The 23,083-nt window shown below is 46.2% G+C and overlaps 1 protein-coding gene and 1 non-coding gene across 2 annotated transcripts in view; one reads left to right on the top strand and one right to left on the bottom strand.

Moving 5' to 3' along the window:
* The window catches only part of GRIN2A (glutamate ionotropic receptor NMDA type subunit 2A), a 372,891-nt gene that overhangs the window by 58,165 nt on the left and 291,643 nt on the right, over positions 1-23,083 (bottom strand). The window contains exons 6-10 of the mRNA XM_058711579.1: positions 19,417-19,622; positions 13,118-13,286; positions 12,855-13,008; positions 7,506-7,631; positions 3,896-4,125 (exon numbers count right to left, since the gene is read on the bottom strand). Of these exons, the coding sequence (XP_058567562.1) occupies positions 3,896-4,125; positions 7,506-7,631; positions 12,855-13,008; positions 13,118-13,286; positions 19,417-19,622 (885 nt within the window). The remainder of the gene's footprint in view (positions 1-3,895; positions 4,126-7,505; positions 7,632-12,854; positions 13,009-13,117; positions 13,287-19,416; positions 19,623-23,083) is intronic.
* Positions 238-322, top strand: TRNAR-UCU (transfer RNA arginine (anticodon UCU)). The gene has a single exon. It is a non-coding gene; the product is annotated as a tRNA-Arg (tRNA).

The following is a 23,083-nucleotide window of genomic DNA, read 5'->3' as shown; positions in this document are numbered from 1 at the left end:
TAATCCGGAGAGCAAAGGATTAGGAGGGTTATATTCTAAACTTTTCTTCCATCCAGTATGTGAACAAGTCTGGAAGTCATCCAAGGGGGCAAGACACGGCAAGCCCTTCAGGACCGGGCAAGTACAGATGCAGGTCTGGGGGATAAAATGCTTAGGACAAATGTGGCAATGGACCAGGACATTTCTTTATTCCTCTTACACATCCAAACTACACATTTATTAAAAATAACTAGGGGCGCCTGGGTGGCTCAGTTGGTTGAGCGTCTGACTTCTGCTCAGGTCATGATCTCGCAGTTTGTGGGTTCGAACCCCACGTCAGGTTCTGTGCTGATAGCTGGGAGCCTGGAGCCTGCTTCCCATTCTCCATCTCCCCCCCCCCCGCCCCTCCCACTTCCCCACCCTGCACTGAGCTCTCGCTCTCTCTCAAAAATAAATAAAGACTAAAAAAAAATTAAAAATATATCTGTCTGCTGTGACTACAGATAAGGGTCACTGGCATGTGGAGCTGTATTTCGAGTACGGTCTGCTCCTGCTGGTGATGCGCCACGAGCTTCTGGAGGTCAGCATCAACCGACTGCGGCCCTTAGAAGGGAGGAGAGGCTCAGAGGCCTCTGTGCAGCCGGTGCCCACCCAGCAGCAGAACTGCAGCGCTCGGGGACAGCACAACTCCATGGGGACACATTCGTGGGCTCCGCTACCGAGGCAGGCTCCTGAACTCCCCCCATTGTCACAAGAGGCCAGCTGGTGCAGTGCCGCTCCCAGCCCCCAGAGGTGCGGAACAGCTCATGAGGCAGCGAGGCTGAGGAGGAGGAGGAGGAGGAGGAGGAGGAGGAGGAGGAGGAGGAGGCGGCGGCGGCTGGAAGGAGGAAGTAGCAGTTCTAACAGGACAACCTACCAAGTGCCGGGCACAGTGTGAGGATTATTGCTAATACTCATATCAACCTTGCCAGAAAGGTATTAATACCCGCCCCCACTCCTATTAGGTAATTAAGCCTTGGGGATACTGACATACCGAAGGCCATACAACCATTTTATGGCAAGGTCGAGGGTTGGAACGCAGGTTCATTTGACCCCAAATCTGGCGTTGCTCTCGCCACTACATTCATCTTGGAGCTCCCCCACCCTTTTTGGGAAGCTTCCCCATCAACATTTCAACTTTTCTTTAGTATTTCCTAGGGGAACATCTACCTATGAATCTGCCTATTTAGAACCGAAGCCCGAGCTCATCTGAGGGCGCCACGGGCTTCAACGGTGCTTTTCCCAGCAAGCACTAAGACTGCAAAATGCTTTAAAAGCATCATAAACCTGAGTTGTTACACAGGTAATCATGATTAAAAAAAAAAAAGGGAAAAAAAAGGAAAAAAAACACCTGAGTGTGTACAGTATTAAAATAAATTGATTCCATATAGATTTTTTTATTTTGTAAACTTTTTCGGTGGATCTGCTATTACTCTTCTGGGAGCATTTAGCTTATTTACTCCAAGAATTTTGCTGTTTATCTAATTGTACCAAACATTTAATTAAAAGAACTATCTGCGTGCCACTAATGCTCTGAGCTTGGGAGCTGAGCTGTGTCCCATGAGGATGTGGTATCTGTTACGAGGCGTCTCAAAGCCAGAGAAGGTCAGTCAAATTATTAGTGGTTCTAATTAGTTTTCCCACAAGCGGCCATGTTATTTAGACCCAAAACTACGTAGCAAGGGATATTTTTTTCTCACCCTTGCCTTTGAAAGAGCAACAAAAAGCAAAATAGGCCGTGAACTACTTTCTTGAAAAATCCTGGTTCCCGATGCTTCTGCTGTACCTCAACCTGCCTCTTCGAGGAACCGTATTTTCGTTCCCCTGATGTGACGGGAGGCATGTACCGGTGCCGGTGGCCGTGGGGGATTCTATGGACTACAAGGCACATTCACGACTGCTGTCTGCCCTCTCGCTACAATCTCTTCTCCTAAACGTCAGGGAGGAATGAGGAGGCACGGCCAGGTTCCGTGACTATAAAAGCATGGAGTAAATCGCACCTCTGAGTTTGCCCTGCCCAGAAGCAAAGGAACAGCTGGGGTTTTGTGCTCCCACACTGGTTAGCTGTTGTTTAGAGGTAACCGAAGGGATTGGGGGAACTTAACCTTTCCAGAAGTTTACCGTTCTAGTGCCCCAAGGTGATCCTCCTGTGAAGATCCCCCTTATGAGCCTTTGTCAGCAAAAGTGGGATGGGTACACGGAGCTGGAAGACGGATCCCAGGAGACCCAGGTGAGATGCCTACAGTGTCCTACACAGCATGCATTTGTCACCCAACAAACATATCCTGAGCACCTGAGTGCCAGAGAACTCTCTCCTAAGCATTCCCCTGATAGCCCCTCCAGCCATGTCAATGTTAATCTCACAGGTTTTAGCTCCTTGATAATACTTGTTCCTGCCTGGAATTTTGTTCCCCATTTACATTCATGCGTGTGTTGTTTATTTCTCTCTACTAGAAGTGAAGTATCGTGGGAGTATGAGCGCAAGCTGCCAAGTTCGCCACAGTGGCTGGGAACACCCCTCCCAAGAGGTGACACTTTCCCTAAAAGACCGGAAAGTCAAGGAGGAGCCAGTCATGAATGATGGGGAAGAACATTCAAGGCAGAGGGCAGAACAAGTGCAAGGGCACTGTGGTGGAAATCTGCTTGCGGTACTGAGGGTACAGGGAGGGCGGCTGTGCGAGCAAGAGGGAGGGAACACTTGAGGGGTGCACCAGATAATAGAGGGCTCTGTCGCCATGGTAGAGTGGCATTTACTCCAGCCACAGTGGGAAGCGTTCGGAGAGAGGCCAACCACTCACCCCTGCCACTCATCATCTTTCTGATGACAGGCCTTCTCTCTACCTCTTTCAACCACAGCATATGTCACAGATAAGCTGTTAGGGCCTTTCATGGTTGATTTTCTATTCAGCGGTTTGTTGACGAATGCCAAAAGAATACACGTAGGCTTAAGTCAGCAAGACATGCTGGTGAGATTTTATGAAGAGAGACAATTATCCACGTACGCGAGACAGAAAATCTTTGCGAGGCAGCAATCCCCACACTGCTGAGCTTAGCAAGTCAGGATTTGCTTCCTGAACCTAAAATTTCAACGGAAGGCTGCACCCGGTTTACCTCTTTTCTTCCTCTGGGTGCCTTTCTGAACAGCCACTCACACCCCGCCTCCCTTGTGACATTCTAGCAGAGAATGGAGACAGCAGGTGTGATATTGGAAGCATGGCCCCGCCCCGAGAGGGAGGGCTGGAGAGGTGTCTGGGTAAAAAGGAGCCGGTGGCGAACGAAAAGCCTCTCTGCTCCTTTTGTGCCCTTGAGGAAATTTCAGGTGAGTCAGGAATACAGACGGTGGGGCTGGCCGGCTACACGGGTACAAAGGCGCTGTTAGTTTGTCTCTGGGCAGGCCTTAGAGACGACTTTCTTTCGTGTCAGCGATGAGAAATCCAGGCGTGGGGCACATTAGAGACTCAACCAATGCCAGAGAACGGGGACGTCGCTACAGGCTCAGAGCACCCCACTTCCGCCCCACCCAAGTTTCTCCTTGTCCAGGCTCGTGGGTCTCCTCCAACACCACGCGCTGTCTTACGGGGAGAACTCCAGCCTGAGCTGGAACACAGTGCCACTGTCATCGTTCTCTAAATATGACAGATGACCATTTGGGGAAACGGTGCTTCCAAATTAGACCCGGAATCTTTTCGATCTGGGAGGGCTAAGCCTCAGGTTCTGTTTCTAAAATTTTTAGAAAGATGCCAATTCAAGTTAAAAGAAAAAAAACCCCAACCCTCTGGCTTTGTGCTTTAGAGTTGATGGGTTTGGATGGGCCCTTCTGAGAAGAGAGCATTTAAGATCAGCCCCTCGGGCAGTGAGGGAAGTAAGGTGACCTTACCTTTTTGTCACTGAGGCCGGTCACTTGGTCCACAAATTCCTCCTGGATCATGAAAGCGGCCAGGTTGGCCGTGTAGCTGGCCAGGAAGATGACGGCGAAGAAGGCCCACACGGACACCATGATCTTGCTGGTGGTACCTTTGGGGTTCTGGACGGGCACGGAGTTGTTGAACACCAGGCCCCAGAGGAGCCATATAGCTTTTCCAATCGTGAAAGAAGGCCCATGGGGTGCTGCAAATAACAGGAAGGACATTCTCAGAACTTTCTCCAAAGGGCAATGCGGCGGCTGCCAGCAATCCTGCCGGGTGCCGGAAGATGGGACTGTCTCATGGTGGTACTTCATTGCCCCAGAACCACAGCCACCACACTCCCTGCGTCTTTAAATGTGGGGAGCATTTCCCCCACATTTCTATCTAGCTGGATTTTTTTTTTGCCACATTTCTTAAAAGAAGGCGAAATAAATAATAAAAACAAACAAGGGAGAAAGGAAAAGAAAAGGGCTCTGCAAAATGTGGTTTTAAATTTGGATTCGATTTCCATCTGGGGGAGCCAATCTCCTTAATCAGCCTAGCGAGGCTTGCAGAAATGCATGTGTGGGGTCGCTTCAGTTCTCGCAGGCCGTGCTACCGGTAAGAACCATGCGGTCCAGTGGGACTGACATGTGGCAGTCTAATCCAATTGTCCCTCGCAACTGCTCCTGTTCAAACTCAGACGTAAAGTGTGCACAATATAGGAATTAAACCCAACTGAAAACGCTCTGCAATTGGAGACATCAAGGAACCCGAATAACAGCTGAATTCTCCCACCACTTCACAGATGAAAGACATTTGGTTGCAGGTCACGGAAAATGAACTCTGATATCACAGCACTTTTTCTTCCTCGGTGTATCCCCGCAACAGCTACGTGTCCCTTTTAAGATTCTTAAATGTTCTTTGTAGCAATCTTCACTAAAGAGGCAGAACAACATGGCACAATTTATTGGGGTGGGGGTGGGATCTGCGGGCTGTAAAATGCAAGCCTTTCGGCTTTCATGTCTGTTTTGCACAAGGGGGAAAAAATCAATTTATGCCCTCATTTCATGGGAAAAAGGACTTCCTTTAACAGAAGGTTAATTTTTATGTCATTTAAGTAAATGAAGATATGAAAAAATGATCTACTCAGACTTCGGTTGGCAACACCAGCAGAGTGGGCAATAAATAAGGTGGCAGAAGTGAATCATTGACGGGAGGTATGAAGTTCTGGGCAGGGAGCCTGGGAGAAGCAAGCTTTCTGCACACTGGAGGCCAAACCCAGGCGGCAGCAATATTTATAATAACCCTACACAGCACATCAAAGGGAAGGCAATTAATTTTGTTATTCTCAATCTCAAGCGCTTCTGTTTCTCTTTGCCTAGTTTCATAATCTTCTGGATTTATTTATTCCCAAGATGCCAAGAACTCTTAGGAAAAAAAATAATAATTAGAGTCAATCCAGTTAACTTCATGAACTACTTAATTTTATTAGGGAATGAGGCTGACCAGAAGTGATGGCTATTTGGGAATCAGAAATAGGCAGCTGCAGGGGTTCTGTCCAAGACTTTTGTGAACTCCTGATTCATGAATACTATTACTGAGCCGGACATAAAACCTTCCCCATAACGTGCCGGGAAATGTAACAGAAAGCCATTTTGCACAAAGAAACCTGTAGCTGTCATGTCTGGAGTTTCCACAAGCAGATGAGCAGGAAACAAAAAGCCTCGAGGCGACGGAAGGGCTGGGGAGTTTGCTTGCTCAATTCCTTGCTTTACAATAGTCTTCCAAGTGTGAGCTTTGGCCAGAGAAGGAGTTGTCGCATGTGACGGCCTCTGGATTGTTTTTCGTCTTGAAAGATATATACCTGATTTATCCACTAATCTGCAGCCAAGTCCAAACTACTGTAATCCTTTCTCTCAGAAAACTAGCACCTTCCTGCCACTCCTGCCTGCCCTTCTCATTATCCCAAGAGAGCAGCCCCCGTGATCCTCCTACGCTGTACATGCTCCGTCCCGCCTTTCCCGCCATCTTGTATCACTGTCCACCGCTCTCACTCACGTCTTTTCTGTTTCATCCAGATTGATTCATCGTCAAGGTCTTTCTTTGTATTTGCTGTCCCATCTCCACAAAATGCTTGTCCCTCCATTTTTCACATGACTTCTCATTCCTTCGGGTCCTCAGCTCCAATGTTCTGTCTTCCGGAAGTTCTTCCCTGCTTGGCCATCTTATCTAAAGCAGTGCCCCCACCTGTCACCTCACTTTGTCTTTTACTCCCCTTCTCTTGACACTTATTACCATCTGTGATTATTAATGTTACGTGTTCATGTGTTATCTTCACAAGTAAATTCTCAGCTCCCCGGCAGGGGGAGGGGGAAATCAGGAAGTCTCCACCCACTTTATCATGTTGTCCCTCTGTGCTAGCACAGTGCCTGGGACATGGTACCTCCTCAATAAATACTCGTCAGAGAAATGCGTGAATTCACAAAACAGCACAAACTTTGATTCTGTGAATGTAAATACAGACTCCACTGTGGTGCGATCACTCCCAGAAAACCCTCCCAGACCCCACTCTGTTGGAACCTCTGTACTGGTTACTTACGTTGCCCTTTTAGTGGAGGCTGGTGATTCTCCCATTTAAAACACAATTTATGATTATTTATGGCATTTTCACTATGTTAGCTTGACTGGAGATGATTCATGTAGTTACCACCACTCTTCAGTGGTAAAGAAGTGGGAGGATTTCAAGAAAACTAAGTTCCTAGCAGATTCCCATGACCTGCTGACTGTTTCCAATAGTGAATCTTCCGGATAAGAATATGTGGCAAGTTGAAGCACCCTGATTTTGAATGGCTGTATGCCTACTGTCTTCCACCAACCTAAGTCATTTTTCAGGAAAGGGATTTGGTCCAAGCAGCCTTCCCGAGGCCATCCACTTAGAACGTGCTGTGCACTGAGGAAGAGTCACTCAGAGTGATGTAATGTGTTTATGTCTCTAACATGAATATTGGTTTGCACAGGGGCCTCTTAATAAGTTATAGCCAATGAATGTCTCCCAGTGCGATTTTCTACCTACTGATGGCAGCTTTATCAAGTACAATGCACTAAGGTCAGGCACTATCAAGAGGAAAATGTAATTCTTTGGGGGAAAATACCACTTTATAACTATTTTTACTGTCAAATGAATTCAAGTGTGATTCAGTAGTCTGGAGAATGTTCTTAAACTAGTATCTATAAAAGCCACTTCCTCTGCCCGGACTGAAATCGAGACTCAAAACAACCTGAACATTTCTTCTGACACAGATTTTAAATGTTAATTGCCAGAAAAAATTCTTCAAATCTGCTTTCTCAACAAATCGCCACTGGTTTCCACCTAACGGTGACAGGCTGCCAAAGGATAACACGATTAAAAGTGTTCCATTTTGTTTGATCCCCTCTTTAGTTGAAGCAAATAACCTGCAGAGTGTACAGGGTTACCAGTAGCATTGGTGACCTGGCACCGTTCATGGAACCCAAGAGCAAGCCCACACAGGATGATGTGCTCTCCACCTGAAATCTTTGTCGAAAGTCAATGAAACAGGGTCAGGGTGAGGGAGGTCTCACCTTTCCCTTTGGCTAAGCTCCTGTTGTATCCAACGGGACTGAAGTACTCGAAGACGAAAACAGCTATGGCGGACACGATAAGCAGCATCACAAACATCATCACCCACACGGAGGCGCTGAACGGTTCTGCGGATGAACAGGCCAGAGGAGTAGAACATGGTCAGTTTGCGGATTCTCACAACCAGGGCCAGCGGGAAGCCCAGAGGTCTGTTGGCAGGCTCACCCCTCCCTCATGAGCATCTGATCATTCAAAAGAAGCTATGAATCCCTGTCGGTTCATACGTCTCCACCATTCTTCATGCTACAGAACATTTGAGGCATTTTACAAGACTGTACATAATAGGGCAAAAATAGAGAAGAGCATAGGACACTGTCCAAATCGGGTCAAGGAAAGTAAAAACAAACGGGAAAAAGAATGCAAATAGAGAGTCCGTTGGGTCTGATATGATTATAGCATCATCCTGGGGACCAATGCTATGGGGAAGCAAGACCCGGCCCAAAGAGTCAATTCTAAGGCTTCTGCTGACCAGCATGGGTTTTATTCTTATTTTCACTTGTATTCTTACATGGTGGAGGGACAATGTGTGGGGAATTCCAGAAGGAAAGGGCACACTACAACCTGGTAGAAAAGGATCGTAAAATCAGGGGGCTGACAGCAATCAATATTGGAAGGTCAACGTCTGCCACCACTGCTCGGACTACCACACTCTCCTCTCTGCCGTCTGCTCCAGACAGATGAGATCTCTACAATTTTAAAATCTTGTTGATGCTGGAAATGGGCTTGAATGCATTTGAAAAGTCAACTGAGGATATCATATTCGCATGGTAATTGGGTGAAAAAAGCATTGCTCAAAGAAGAGAGACAATGAAGGAGTATTTGGAGAGATGGTAATTTCCCCTAAAAGTAGTTTACATCAGCTCATTTTCATATGGATGTCTCAGAAGGGCAGGCCAAGTCACAAGGTTCTAAATCTTAGAATGCTCTAGAAAGTTAAGAGATTTTATGTAAAATAAATTAACGCTTATATTCAGTCTGATTGAGGGTATGAAAATGGGCTGAATGGAGCCATTGTATTCACACAGGTCACAGATTTGCTAGAAAATCAACACAGACAAAAATTTTGGAAAATGAACATATCTCCACCTGAATGCATCATTGGGAAGAAACTGCCCTTGGGTACCAATAAAGTTATAATCCTTTTCATCACAAGCAAACATTTTCTTAGGGTAAAATATAAGAAGCCCAATAACACCCTGAATAGTAGGCATTTTATTATTTTTAAATTGTTTTTCTGATGAAGCTGGTAATAATCATAAAGAACTAGGCTGGTAGCAAGCCACCCTATCATTAAAGCCTGTGACACAGCTAGGGGTCATCATAAATTCCAGTTTAATGAGCTTACTATATAACAAGAAACTAATACGTCCGAAGCTTTAACTACATTGGATAATTTAAAAACTGGCAGGAATGCTTTGCAATGCAGTTTCCATGGTGCAAATATGTTAAAAAGGATCAGGTACCAGCACAGGCTACTTAGGTTAAATAACACATGGTGAGTTGTAAGAAATCAATGAGGTTGCCACCATGATATTTCTTAGTTGAAATTAGCTTGGGTAATAACAATATTATATCCCTGAAATCATTGCAATTGGGTAATGAGGTGTGCCCAAAAGGGAGAAGAAATAAAGAAATAATTAGGAGATTAAACATACTCAATATTCAAGAGGAGAAATGGTGAACGAATTCTCCAAGCTGGGTATGTTAATGGCATGGTGCGTCTGACGGGAGGAGGGTCACCATGATGAGTAAAAGAGCACAATCACAGAAAGCACTTGATGGTGTGTGATGTTTGCTGTGCACACACACACAGTACATCCCGTGGAAGCGCTATTTGATTCCGCGGGTAAAGCCAGAACCAGCAGTGGCAATGGCGGTAGCGGTGTGTTGTTTGTGGTCCTGAAAAAGGTGTCCTGGTTTCAAACATGCACGTTTATTCATCGGATAACTTCACTGCCACTGCAGGTGGCAGTAACATGATACAACATATTAGGGGCCATCCTTACTGAATACTTCACGCACATGGCTTCATTTGGCAGTTGATGCATCCTAATGCTGACACTAACTGTTCCAAAAACAAGGTGGAAGCCCGATCAAGCAACTGATCCCAGATGTTTCCCCACTTGGAAGCGACACCTGCCCCTTGGCTCATGAGCATGGCAGAGAGATAAGAGGATCCTGCTCTAGTGTTCTGGTTTTAAAAAAGTTTTTTTTAATGTTTATTAAAAGATTTTTTTTTAAATGTTTGTTTATTTTTGAGACGGACAGAGACAGAGCATGAGTGGGGGAGGGGCAGAAAGCGAGGGAGACACAGAAGCAGAAGCAGGCTCCAGGCTCTGAACTGTCAGCACAGAGCCCGACGTGGGGCTTGAACCCATAAACCACGAGGTCATGACATGAGCTGAAGTAGGCTGCTTAACCGACTGAGCCACCCAGGCGCCCCCAGTGTTCTGGTTTTGGTAAGTTAGGTGCCTATGAAGTGCCCTTAAGGATTGCTGTTAACACACCACCGCCACCACCACCACCACAACATAGAAAAGCACTGGAATAATGGTGAAGCACCATCTATAGTGTCTAAGGAATGACCCAGAAACATTTGGGATAGCTCCGGATTACATCCTTGACTGGATTAAAACAGATTCAACATTTGTCCGTGAAGGGGCTTCCATCTAGGAGGCTCCAGATCAGCATTTCTTTGGCTCAAACAATCCAATGTGCTTGGAAAGTCTTTGGAAGTAAATGAATGGAAATATTGCACCAGACGCCACCTCTGTCCTTGAAGAGTTGCTGGTTACGTTTGCACACGAAGCCTGGGAGGCTTTACCTGCAAGCGTTTCCGACGTGAGTTAATGGAGTTAGCGGAGAGAGGACAGGAAGTAATGAAGAGCAGTGCAATCAGATTTTGAATGTTTGGGCTCTTCCAGAAGACTGAGCCAGTGAATGGAAAAATGTAGCTTAGCATGGCTCATTATGACTTTCAAAACCTGCAGATAATGGCCGTAAATAAGGGGGTGCACAGTGAATCAAACAGGGATGTAATTTAGTGACTAGAAAACATATTAAGCCTACTGTGTAAAAACTGCTTTGAAAATAGTTTCCTCTGGCTGCAATTTATTTTACTTTATTTTTAAAGATACAGGAGGAAGAACAAGGGGGGTGGGCAGGTAAGGAGGCTTGGCTAAACTTAGCAAAAATGCTTGACTTTTTATGGAAATGTTCAACTAATGCAGGTAAGATAAAAATCTAGGGGAAACTGGGTTGAGGCCAGATTTGATATCAGCAACCCATTTTTTTTTTTTATGAGACAAGCCAGTTGTTGGCATTTTTTCTTCTCTGATTGAATTGGAAAAAAACGTTCTCTCACTATGGAGGTATGTCAACAACTTGTGAAAGGAAACACACGTCTTTCCATGAACTCACTTCCTCCAACCTTTTCTTAACCCCCAAGGCCAAAGAGCTCTGTTACAGAGTCTGCCAGGTAAATGGGAGATGGTGATAAGCAGTGGCTTGTGCATGAGGGTCTCCCGATCATCATTAAGATTCTGCCTGTGTCATCTCTATCGGGCGGCTGCATTTCTCCTGGTGTAGTGAGGCTCTGTTGTTAAGATATAGGTCCATTATCCATATCAGACAAAGGCACAAAAGGAACATAATGAGGTGTGTGTGTGTCAAGGTCCACGTTAGTCCAACAAAGGTTACGAGAATGGAAGCAAGGAGTGCAAAATCAAATCCAGGGAGTGGTAAGGATTTCAACAGCTTAAATGGATTATCAGAAACGAAAATGGCAAATCCATAGGTCTCTGTGAGTGAGGCGGCACCCAAAATCCTGTTAGTCAATGTTCCACTGAAGGGAACAAAACACGGACGGTTTCACTGGATGCGCTATGACATATAAAAGAAGATGGTGGACAAGTAAGACTATGGGCTTGGAGCCAGTGTCCACAGACTGGCTCTCGTCTGCAAGTTTTAGGTCTCTACCAGACAAGGGTGTGTGTGTGTGTGTGTGTGTGTGTGTGTGTGTGTGTGTGTGTGTCTATCTGGAAAAATGTAACAAATTTCAGTGACTTTAATTAGTTCCCTCTGTCATGCAGTTTGCTTTTGGGGTCAATGTTCAATTTTACCTTCCCAAATCTGGGACAAACCCACTGATGGGGGTGCCAAGGAAAACGGAATTTAAATCCCACCATCTTCAAGATAGCTACTGTCAAAAACCGCTGATGGTAACCAAACACTCCACACAATACCATCCTTTAAAGAAAAAAAAAATAACACTTGGCTATGTCTCATGCAGTTTCTACACCTGTAGCCAGGCGACTTAATGCATAAATACTGACACTGCTAAGGAAAACAAGATAGAAAATAGAGATCTACCTTGCTCTAAAACAAACCAAAACCAAAACACAAACACAAATGACAAAAAAGCAAAACAAAACAAAACAAAACTTATGTCAAAACATACATTTATGGAATAGTTAAGAGTAAGGAATTTCCTCCCTTCCAAACCATTCAGCTTGAAGGACAGTCACATTTAAAATACGATTCCATTAATTTTCAATCAGTGTATGCTCTTCCGGCTACTTCTATTTTGTTTATCAGAGTGCTGGTATAAATCACGGCACGTTCATCATTATTTCACCTTTACAGCCAGTAAATAAATGGCTGTCACATCAGTGAGGGGTGGAAGATGGGAACGAGGATACCATATAAAGGCTTATGGGCTGATTTAAATGAACTACGGACAGAAGATTTATTTTTTAAATGTTTTCAAGGCTCTAAGACATATATCTACTAATCTACATTGCACACAATCAAGACCAGTATCTGAATACACGCTTGTATTTTCAGCCAATAGTTCCAAGTTAGAGATAAATGAAAGATGTTAATGGGGTGACAGGGGGGATGTGAATTGGGATCATTCAAATATGACACACTTTGGGGGTGCCTGGGTGACTCAGCTGGTTGAGAGTCAGACTTCAGCTCAGGTCATGATCTCACAGTTCGTGGCTTCGCGCCCCGCGTCAGGCTCTGGGCTAACAGCTCAGAGCCTGGAGCCCTGCTTCAGGTTCTCTGTCTCCCTCTCTCTGCCCCTCCCCCACTCATGCTTTGTCTCTGTCTCTCCTCAAAAATAAACCTAAGAAAAAAAAACACACCAAATACAACACACTCAGGAATGCACTGATATTGTTAAATGGAAGCGAGCAAGGTCCTCCTTGGTTCCATCCTTTGAGCCAACAAGACAAATACCTATAATTCCTCATAGGTAAATGGCAGCGACCATGGCGTTCACATACCTAGAAAAGCAGAAGGTGAGACCGTGCCGTTGCTTCTTGAAACCATGACGCTGATCCCCGTCTCCACGAAGGGAACAGAGAAGTCCACCACCTCAGAACGCTCCTCATTGATGGTGAGCGAGCCGACCGCCATGACCGCCCGTTGATAGACCACCTGCACACGAGGCAAAGGAGCACAGCGCCTTTATTCCTCCTTCCCACCACCCCTGAGCACTGTGGGCCCCAGTCTGGATGACAGCCCTAGGGGGAGGAAGACCACTTACCTCACCGATCATTCCGTTCCACACATTGTTAACTTTCTTGCCGTGCTTCCCGTTTGTCACCAGGTAGAGGTCATAGGTGAACTTCACGGTGCGGGAGAGCTTCTTCAGGATATCGATGCAGAACCCCTTGCAGCACTTTTTAACATTCATCCCCTCGTTAGTTGAATTGCTGTAGGAAAACACCGCGAGACCGTAGAATATCAGCGCCGGAAGATTTGTTGGCAGTCATTACCTATACGCTTCCACTATTTCCATGTGGGAAACAGAGGCTCAAAAATGGGGATGTGGCTTTTCCAAGGACATGCAGTAGTTTACAACAGCACAGGTAGAAGGTGTTCTTAAGGATGAGAGTAACCATGACAATGGCTAACTTATTGAGTGATTATTATTTGTACCATGTACCATGCTTTCTACTAATTGTTGGATTACCCTTCATGACATTTCTCTTAGGTAGTATTTGTCTCCCCCATTACACTGATAAGAATTACTGCCTCTTAATTCTTTTTTTTAATTTTTTAACGCTTAATTTTGAGAGAGATAGAAAGGGGGAGGGAGGGAGGGAGAGAGAGAGAGAGAGAGAGACAGAGAGACAGAGAGACAGAGAGAGAGAGAGAGAAACATAGCGTGAGCAGGGAAAGGACAGAGAGGCATAGAGGGAGACACAGAATCCGAAGCAGGCTCCAGGCTCTGAGCTCTTAGCACAGAGCCTGACATGGGGCTCACACTCACACCCTGTGAGATCATGACCTGAGCTGAAGTCAAACACTTAACTGACTTATTCTTAAGTTTATAACACATACAACCTCTTTTGACTAGAGTTCAGTAACATGATCTAAGCCACACTATAAACCCTTACAGGAAAAGAGAAGAAGGAAGGAAGACACAAAACTCTCAGTGGGAGGAGAGTTTTGCTTTATCCTACCACTGCAGATAGAGGTGTGCAACCAAAGAGAAGAAATAACAGTTGCCTTACGTAGGAAGGGCACTTTCCTTATTGAGGAAAACTTGGCTGAGAATCAGAAGACTTGGGGTCCACCTTGTGCCTGAGTCCACAGACTTAATGTGTCTTGATGGAGTCATCTGTCAAATGAGGGCTCGTTCATTTCATTTTCCCTCCCTCCCTACATAGCAGGAGTGTAAAAGGTGACATACTAAATAGCAGTGTCCTTGATCAGGAAAAAGCCCTGTTAAAATACACAGGGTACTGCTTTCTTAAAAGCTATCGTCAACTACCAAGGTGACATATGTTGCTTTGCACCAGCCACCTTGCTTTATTAACCTGGCTGAGTCATATTCAAAGGACACCCATACAAATCAGAAATGCCTTAAAAAAGGAAGGAAACAGGGTTTTCCCAGTTAGACAGCTCGTGTAGGACGATGAACAGCTCTCTGGGCAATACACTTGGGCTACCTTGTGATGGGGCATCCCATTGGCTCAGCTGACTTATGCATGTCCCGAGATACATGCTCTGTCTGAATATTCTGTTGCTGGCTCATCTACACAACAGACTGTTACCTAAGCACCACAGTGATGTTTGTGGAAATCCAACATCACAATAGGAAATCACTTCCATTTCCATATCATAGAAAAAAAAGTAGGTTACACAGTGATGTATACAGAACAGTCCTGGCTATATAAAAACAGATGAGCTTATAAACTATATCTGGATGGAAAAACAATGAAATATGAAACAAAGCTATTTTTGAATGGCGAGGAATAACTTTTTCTCTTTTTCATATTTTTAGTCCCCCCCCCAAATCAACTGCAGTGAGTATATACTACATATATAATCAGATATACACATACATCAAGCACCATTGATGTATATCTTTGTCCATGAACATGGGTTCTTTTGACAATGTGACTTTGGGTAATGGAAGCGGGTTGCAAAATGCCACAAACATGATAGAAATGTGTCCTAGGTACATTAAATCAATGGCAGGTCCAAATAACAATTTCCTGCTGGGTATTAATCTGTGGCTCTTTGAAAAACATGGTCAGATCCAATTCTCTCTTTTTCTTCCTGGCCACCATGGGCCATGCATCAATGCTTCTTCTCTCCCTCTTCCCACCTGCGTCTCCTTCTCTCTCTTCCCCCTCTCTTCGTCTATCATAGGGTCTTCCTTCCCTTGGTTAGGATTCCTGGGAGAGTCTGGACAGGAGTTATGAATGCCCCAGACTTAAGATTCAGGGTCACAGGCATACGGTGGTATTCTTTGGCATTGCTGGGAACCTCGGCCAGTTAATGAGTTAATCATCTCCCCTATGTCTCCTAATAGTAGGCATATGTATAGATACCCATGGTCATTAATGCATTTTCACCCAACAAGCACCCACTGAGTACCTACTGTGTGTAAGACATGGCATTAAACCCTAAGGGACACAGGGTGAAAAAGACACATGCCGCGAATGCAACAGATGAATTTATCATGGGGATTCTGGAAACACAGACCCGCTTGTAAGTAGAAATTTTCAATTGGTTCCCATCACAGCCCTTGGATATGTGCATGGGGGGGGGGCGTGACTTAACTACACAGCCATCTAAGAAATGCGCCCAATGCAATCTTTCCCCATTCCCCACCCTCACCCAAAAGAAAGGATGACCCATAGAAGCCAGTGTGGGGAAAGGGATCCAATAAGTGACCCAGCTCTCCAGTTCTGCAGTTTCCCAGTGTGGCAAGTGGACAGGATCACGGCCATGCAAGTCAGACGGAGCCATGTTTCAGGTCCTAGGTCTGCCCCTAACAACCAGGAAGATGCAGGTAAGTCTCCTCACTCATAAGCCTCAGTTTACTTACTTGCAAAGTGAAAAGGTGAGGGCTTACCTTGTGGGATAGTTGGGAAGATGAAAACAAATATGCAAAGTGCCTCTCAGGTAAGTGCTTAAGAATACATATCCTCTCTTCTTACCAACAATTTGACAGTTTGGGGGATTCACTGGCAGTATGGCCGTTTTTCCCCAAAATATCAAGCCAGCTAATTTTTCCTCAATTCTCTCTTTATGCCCTAACACCCAACGAACAGATGAAAAGAAACGCTTGGTTTCTCAGCTCATTTCCTGTCACCTATGTTTTTAGAAGATTGATTTGTGTCCTCAAGACCCCACCATTTGCCAGAAGTGAGAGACAAACGCTTTACCCTGGGAGATTATCACCCAGAAAAAATATAACCACGTTACCTCACAGAATCCTTCTTAGAACCAACCGGCCTGCCTCAGAGATATTACCTTTAGGAAAGGCCATTGATCTGCTATGTGTTAATGTTGGGACGAACGGGTCCCAGTAATTGTCTATGGCTTTCAGACACTTCGATTTCATGTCGATGTTCAGTAAACTTGTCCTGTCGCCAAGTGGGAAAAGGGAAGCCGCAAGCTGCCACCTCCCACAGGAACCAAAAAGGTGAATTTGAACCTGTTAATCTGTTTATATTGTCCCGTAAAAAAAAAAAAAAGTCAATTTTTTAAAGAGAGTAATTTATTGGGGGGTTCGTTTTCTCCATATGAATGTGGCTCAGGACTCGGTGACCTACCGTTGTCAGCTCCAAAGCTTCTGATTTTAAAGATTTGAAGCTCCTGTTATTGACTGTGGATCCCAAGAGGCCCTACTGGATTGGCCCTACTGAGACAAAGCAGGCATTGCTGTCATAAAGGGGGTGCCCTACTGAGGTTACAGTCTTGGCCTCACACCCAACACTCTGCCTTCTCCATCGGACCACGTTGTACTCCAGGAACACCTGTCCAAATCAAAACCTCCTGGGACAACGTTCCCACATTTACCCCTTCCATCTCCCCCCCGACCCCCTGCCAGCTCGTCACTCTCTAGCCCTGCACTGGGCTTCCTTCTGTTGCCCAGACTTGCCAATCTCTCTCCTCCCTTGGGGACTTTCCAGCTGCTATTCCCTGTACCTGGAAGGCTCCTTCCCACCAGCCCCCCAGCTTTTCACACGTTCGTCATCCTTTTCTGGGTCATCTTGCATCTCACCTCACGTTACTCTCTTATCACACCGCCTTATTTATATCCTTCACCAGGCGTATCCTAACACGGATCTGTCCTTCCTTTCCGGGCTGAGTTGTTTTTGAGCTGTGTACACGCTATACCGTAAGATCCCGTCCTTTGTCATCCCAGCTCAGCACAGCTCTATGCCTCACACACGAACTGTGCTTCAAGTATATTTATTTATTGACTAATCTATTCAGAATTTTGATAAAAAAAAATTTTTCCCTCCAAACCAGAATCTGCCTTCATAATACATTTAACAATCATATTAAAAAAAAAATCTTTGTCCCAAGCGCTGAGCTCTGGGGATTTGCACCTTGTGTAATGAAGGCTTCGGTCAGAATCTGCAGAGTGGGACAAAAAGTATCCAGGTGCTCATCTGTTCAATCATTATCAACATTACTGTGCCATGTTTTGTGGGTCCCTGGCTGTACAAAGACTAAGAAGCCATGTTTCCTGTATTTAGGCAGCTTGCCCTCCAGGGAGAAAGACAAACTATAAGCCATAAAATCGGGTGATAAAGAGATCGAGTGGTAGGGACTCCATGTTTGAGTTCCTTCAAATTCATGTGTTGAAACTCTCAACTCCAATGTGATGGGGTCAGGAGGTGGGGCCTTTGGGAGGTCATTAGGTCAGAGGGTGAGGACCTCATGAATGGGATTAGCGTCCTTGGAAACAGACACAGGAGAACTTGGTTCTCTTCTGTCCGTTCTCCACCATGTGATGCTACCGTGAGAGGATGGCTGTCTCAAACCAGAGGGCCCTGGTTGGACACCTTGATCATGGACTCCAGCCTCCAGAATTATGAGAAGTGTCTGTGTTTAAGCCATGCACTCTGTGGTGACTGGTCACAGTGCCCTGAACAGACCAAGGTACAGAGACTCTCCAGGTTTCTTTGGAAGGAGGGGGAACAAACCCAACTTGGGGAGGGAGTGGTTAAGACTTAAAAGACACAGGAGAAATATCCAGATGAAAGGACACACTCAGAAAATACTCACAGAAATATTCCAATGGTAGGCCTTTTCCTTTTGGTGAAATCCCCCACAAGGGCCGTGTCTTTGTGTTTGCACCAGAAAACTATAACCAGGGCCTTAGACCTGGTCATGAAGCTTTATGCTTCACCAAAGGGCCTACATATTAGGGAGAAACTTAACCAGAAGCTCTCATAAAAATGGCCAGTTCTTCCTTTGATTGTTAATAAATGAGGAAACGGCCCAGAGGTGATGTGGGCTTGCTGTCGGTGAGCTGGGAAACTTCCAGAAGGTCAGTTCCACACTGATCACATCATAAGGTCGTATGTGAGGGGTACAGCTGTATCATGACCTCCCCACAGAGAGAAGTTTTCAGTTTTTGAAAAGTTTGTGTCTGGGATATATACAAGAGATGGAAGGAAGCAGATGTGCAGGGCTGGAGGAGGGAGCAGCCAGAAAAATTAAAACATAATTTTTGGGGGGCACCTGGGTGGCTCAGTCGGTTAAGCTTCCCACTTCGGCTCAGGTCATGATCTTGCGGCTCACGGGTTCAAGCCCCACCTCGGGCTCTGTGCTGACAGCTCGGAGCCTGGAGCCTGCTTTGGCTTCTCTGTCTCCCTCTCTCTGCCCCTCCTCTGCTCGCACTCTGTCTCTGTCTCTCTCTCAAAAATAAATAAACATGAAATTTTTTTTTAAGGAAAGACCAAAGGGGAGGATCAGTTTGGCAGAGAGGTTAAGGACTGGCAGTGAAGCAGGTGGACGGCGTCTGGGTCCTAGGTCCTCCATTTACTAGCTGGATGGCCCTGAACATGTTTCTTTTTTTAATTTTTTTTTTTTCAACATTTTTTTATTTATTTTTGGGACAGAGAGAGACAGAGCATGAACGGGGGAGGGGCAGAGAGAGAGGGAGACACAGAATCGGAAACAGGCTCCAGGCTCCGAGCCATCAGCCCAGAGCCTGACGCGGGGCTCGAACTCACGGACCGCGAGATCGTGACCTGGCTGAAGTCGGACGCTTAACCGACTGCGCCACCCAGGCGCCCCTGAACATGTTTCTTAATCTGCCCATAACTCAGTTTAAATCTCTAAGACAGGTAATACCACCTACCTGCAATTGCCGTTGCCGGAAGTAAGTGAATGCAGACCAGCTGGCATAAGTCCAGCTATTTACTGAAGTCTTTAAAAAATCTAATATCACAGGTTATGATGTACTATTATAATAAGCTATTGTGTATTAAATTTTACTACTATATTACAGATACCACTGTTGTCAATGATACAGGCTGTGTTAAAGGACTGGGCACATCCAACCGACAGCATCCCCGGACTCACTTGATCTTGACGAACTTCCGACACGGCACAGTGTTCCTCACGCACGTCTCGGTCAGCGGGTCGATGTCTTCCACGATGACAAAGGGGGCCTCCTCCAGGGTGACGATGCTCAGATGATTGTCGTCCGGCTCGCAGTCTGAGAAGGACTTGTACCTCGGCCACACGGCGTGCCTGAGGCTCAGGCTCTGGTTCTCCCACTTGCCCACCTGCATCAGGAAGGCAAAGGCACACCTGTGATTTCTTGCAGCACCTTCTAGAAAGGCAAGTCCTTCCCCATAAGAGGTCTGGGACAAGAACCCTACCCATCCTGAGGGCTTTTCTGCTACATACTTCAATACACACTTTGGTGTCGATGCTAAGAAAAACAGACATAAAGGAGAAGAATCCTGGACGGCCCCCAGGTCTGCCTCTCCCAGGCTAATTAATATGGCGGTGGTACCCAAGCACTGAGATTGCTAGATCTCCCCAGGAGACTCCAAGGTTCTGGCAGATTTCGGGACCACTGGCGGCAGGAGAACAGCATGGACCTTTAGCATCAGAGAAATCTAGGCTTGGATTCCCACCTCTGCCATGTACCAGCTGCACAACCCTAGTTAAGCTCTGAGTCATTGTGAACCTCTGTGTGTCACCTATAAATAGCACAACTCCACCTACTGTACAAGGATGTTGTGGCAATTAAACAAGACCGTCTGTGATGAGCAGGCAGCGCAGAGCCCGGCACGTAGTAGGGACTCCACACTTTTTCTTTGAGGTACAGGAGAGAGACAAGGACAGGGAGAAACTTTTAGAAGGTGCCAAGAGAGAGGGTGAGGAGACAGGGAGATGATGCGGGAGAGCTAGAAGGAAGGAGGATGGACAGGAAAGTCAACACAAGGAGGGCAAGCAGGAGAGGAAATGAAGGGCTTCATTTCAGCCTCAGATATCGTTCTACTAAAGTTGCAAATTAGGGGCGCCTGGGTGGCGCAGTCGGTTGAGCGTCCGACTTCAGCCAGGTCACGATCTCGCGGTCCGTGAGTTCGAGCCCCGCGTCGGGCTCTGGGCTGATGGCTCGGAGCCTGGAGCCTGTTTCCGATTCTGTGTCTCCCTCTCTCTCTGCCCCTCCCCCGTTCATATTCTGTCTCTCTCTGTCCCAAAAATAAATAAAAAAACGTTGAAAAAAAAATTAAAAAAAAAAAAATAAAGTTGCAAATTAAAGTGAACTGTTATTAACTTGGCCTGGAGAGGAGACTTTCAGCGCTTAGCACCAAGACGCGTCAAAACAGCACCGACCTGTTCCCTCTCTAAGCGGCAGCCAGCACGTTAGTGAAATCAAACTGAAGCCTGTATGTTTTGAACCTTAATTTTATTTGACAGCTTATTGGCATTATTCAGACATGCACCGGGAAGAAGCCGCTCCCGGTATCACGCTTTTTCCTTCTTCCTCTCGCTCCCACATGCAATTGCTTGACACCGCGGGTCACAGCTTCATTTGTAATATCAACCTCAAGGAAACACCTTGTCTGAGATGCTAAGTGCCAAGTCCAGGCTCGTCTGCATTGACGTGACCTGCTCACCTCCCCTCCTGTAACCTGAGTGTCGCCAGAAACGAATTGCAGGCCCATAAACAGAATTCAAACACGTCGGACGCCGAAAGGGGTGACGGCGTGGAAGGAGATAAGGCAGACGGAGTGCCCTCAGATCGCCTCATCATTTGGACTGGAAAATGTTTGCTGCTTAGAGCACAATGTTCCATGCGGCCAATGGCAAAACTGTCCAGCTTCGGTGATACCTTCTGTTTTATGACAGTAGCATGAGCAGTAAGGTAATCTGGGCAAACACACTTGTTCATCTTCCTGTGCTGCTATGTGTAACACAGGCTGGGGAGAATGTTGAGCCCATCACGTTCTTCATTCACTCAACACAGATTTATTGAGCACTGACTATGTCCTGGCACCAGCCAGGAAACAATGATGGATAAACCTATCGATCGGCTGTAGGGCAAAGATGGAACTAATACCAATACATAAGCAAATAGGAGATCTCCAAGCTTTTTCTTTTGGGACAAGTTCCATCAATCCTTTCTTTCCACTTCTCTTGGAAAACGCAAACCTTCAAGAGCAGCTGAGTAGTTTAGTTGGTAAGAGAATGGCTTACTGCAGTCAAACAGAACTAAGTGTTGATCCCGGCTTCACCCATGAGCTGGCTCGCCTTAGGAAAGTCACTTAACCTCTCTGAGCTTTATCTGCAAAATGCAGATGGCACCAGGTTATGCCTTTCAGGACTGTGGGGAGCTCTGGATGAGCCAAAATGAACACGAAGCACTGAGCACAGAACTCAGCATGTAACGTACCTGGTGGCTGCCATCACTTTTTTATTGTTGTAGTTAGCGCACAAGACTTGGCTCAAGTATCACGTAATCGGGAAGGGCATTCCTGCTCTCCCCAGTAACACAGAACTTTGCACCTCTCCATGGCAGCTCTTTCATGCCGTCTCATAAGGGTGTCACTTTTGAGCACTCCTGTGTAGGCAGGAAATGTATCAATATTGCCAGTTACTCTGATCCCCACGAATCCTACAGGGTAAGGATTATTATTCCAACTTTACAGTTCAGAGAACTGAAGCACAGAGACGTTGTGTAACCTGCCCAAACTCAAGCAGCTGGGAAGCGAGGGAACCAGAACCCTACCATAGGGCTGTGTGAATCCAAACGTGTTTCTATTAAGTGATCCGTGGTAACCGTAGTATAGCTCCAAGACCCTTCCTTCCCAGCACAGACAGCCCCGAATGTCCCAAGAAACATAAATTAACGCAAAGACTGTTTAGCCAGCAGAATCTTTGGTGATGTCATTGACCACATCTTGTCCCCTACACCGTGGAGTCAGGCAAAGGTCCCCGCCCAAGGCTGACTGCTGGGGAGAGAGGTGGCGAAGGTTTCCTGGAGTGCAGTAACTCCCCAGATCTCCCTAAGTTAGTCTCTCCCTTCCCATGTCTACGTAAGCACCCACCGGTCAGCCAAGGAGGGTGGAAGCAGGTGGTGGTTGGAAAAACTTGATCAGGGCCGAAGCTGCTGTTTCCATGCTGCCCTACATCTTGAGAGCCCCCTCCTCCTTTGAGTCTGACAGGCTGCTCTGGTAGGCTCCCCAGATCCCCAAATCCTGGCCCCAGGATTCTATATACCACATAGGAGAAAACAGAGTGCCTTCACTTTACCCTCCTATATGCATTTTCACAAGGGATTTGAACAGAGTCAGTCAAGTGTTTGTAGACGGGATTAACAGAGATTTTTTTCACTCCATAAGTATTTATGGAGTGGCCCTTCGGGTATCAAGCACTACACTAGACACCAAGGAGAATGTCAGGCATGCAGTGAAGTTTCTACTTGCATGGAATTTTTATGCTAATTGGGAAGGCAGACATGAGTCAAATAATCACACAAAAACATACACCATACAAACTGGGAGGAAGAAAGAAAAATTGGGTCTAAGAGAGCAAATGGGGGGGGGGGAAGAAATCCCAAGGAGGGGTTCCTTGAGGAGGTGGCACTGAAGCCAAGATTGGAAGTCCAAGATGAGTGGTGGGGGGCTGGTTTGGGGGAGTGAAGGAAGGAAGGGAAAGCACTCCACACACGCAGGGGCCAGATGATGCAAAGCCCTGCAGGTCCCCGTGAGGAGCTGAGATTTACCTCAAG

The sequence above is a fragment of the Neofelis nebulosa genome, chromosome 18 (assembly GCF_028018385.1).
Source record: "Neofelis nebulosa isolate mNeoNeb1 chromosome 18, mNeoNeb1.pri, whole genome shotgun sequence".
Taxonomy (NCBI): domain Eukaryota; kingdom Metazoa; phylum Chordata; class Mammalia; order Carnivora; family Felidae; genus Neofelis; species Neofelis nebulosa.
Note: the sequence above shows the minus strand (reverse complement) of the source record. Positions and strands in the feature narration are given on the sequence as shown.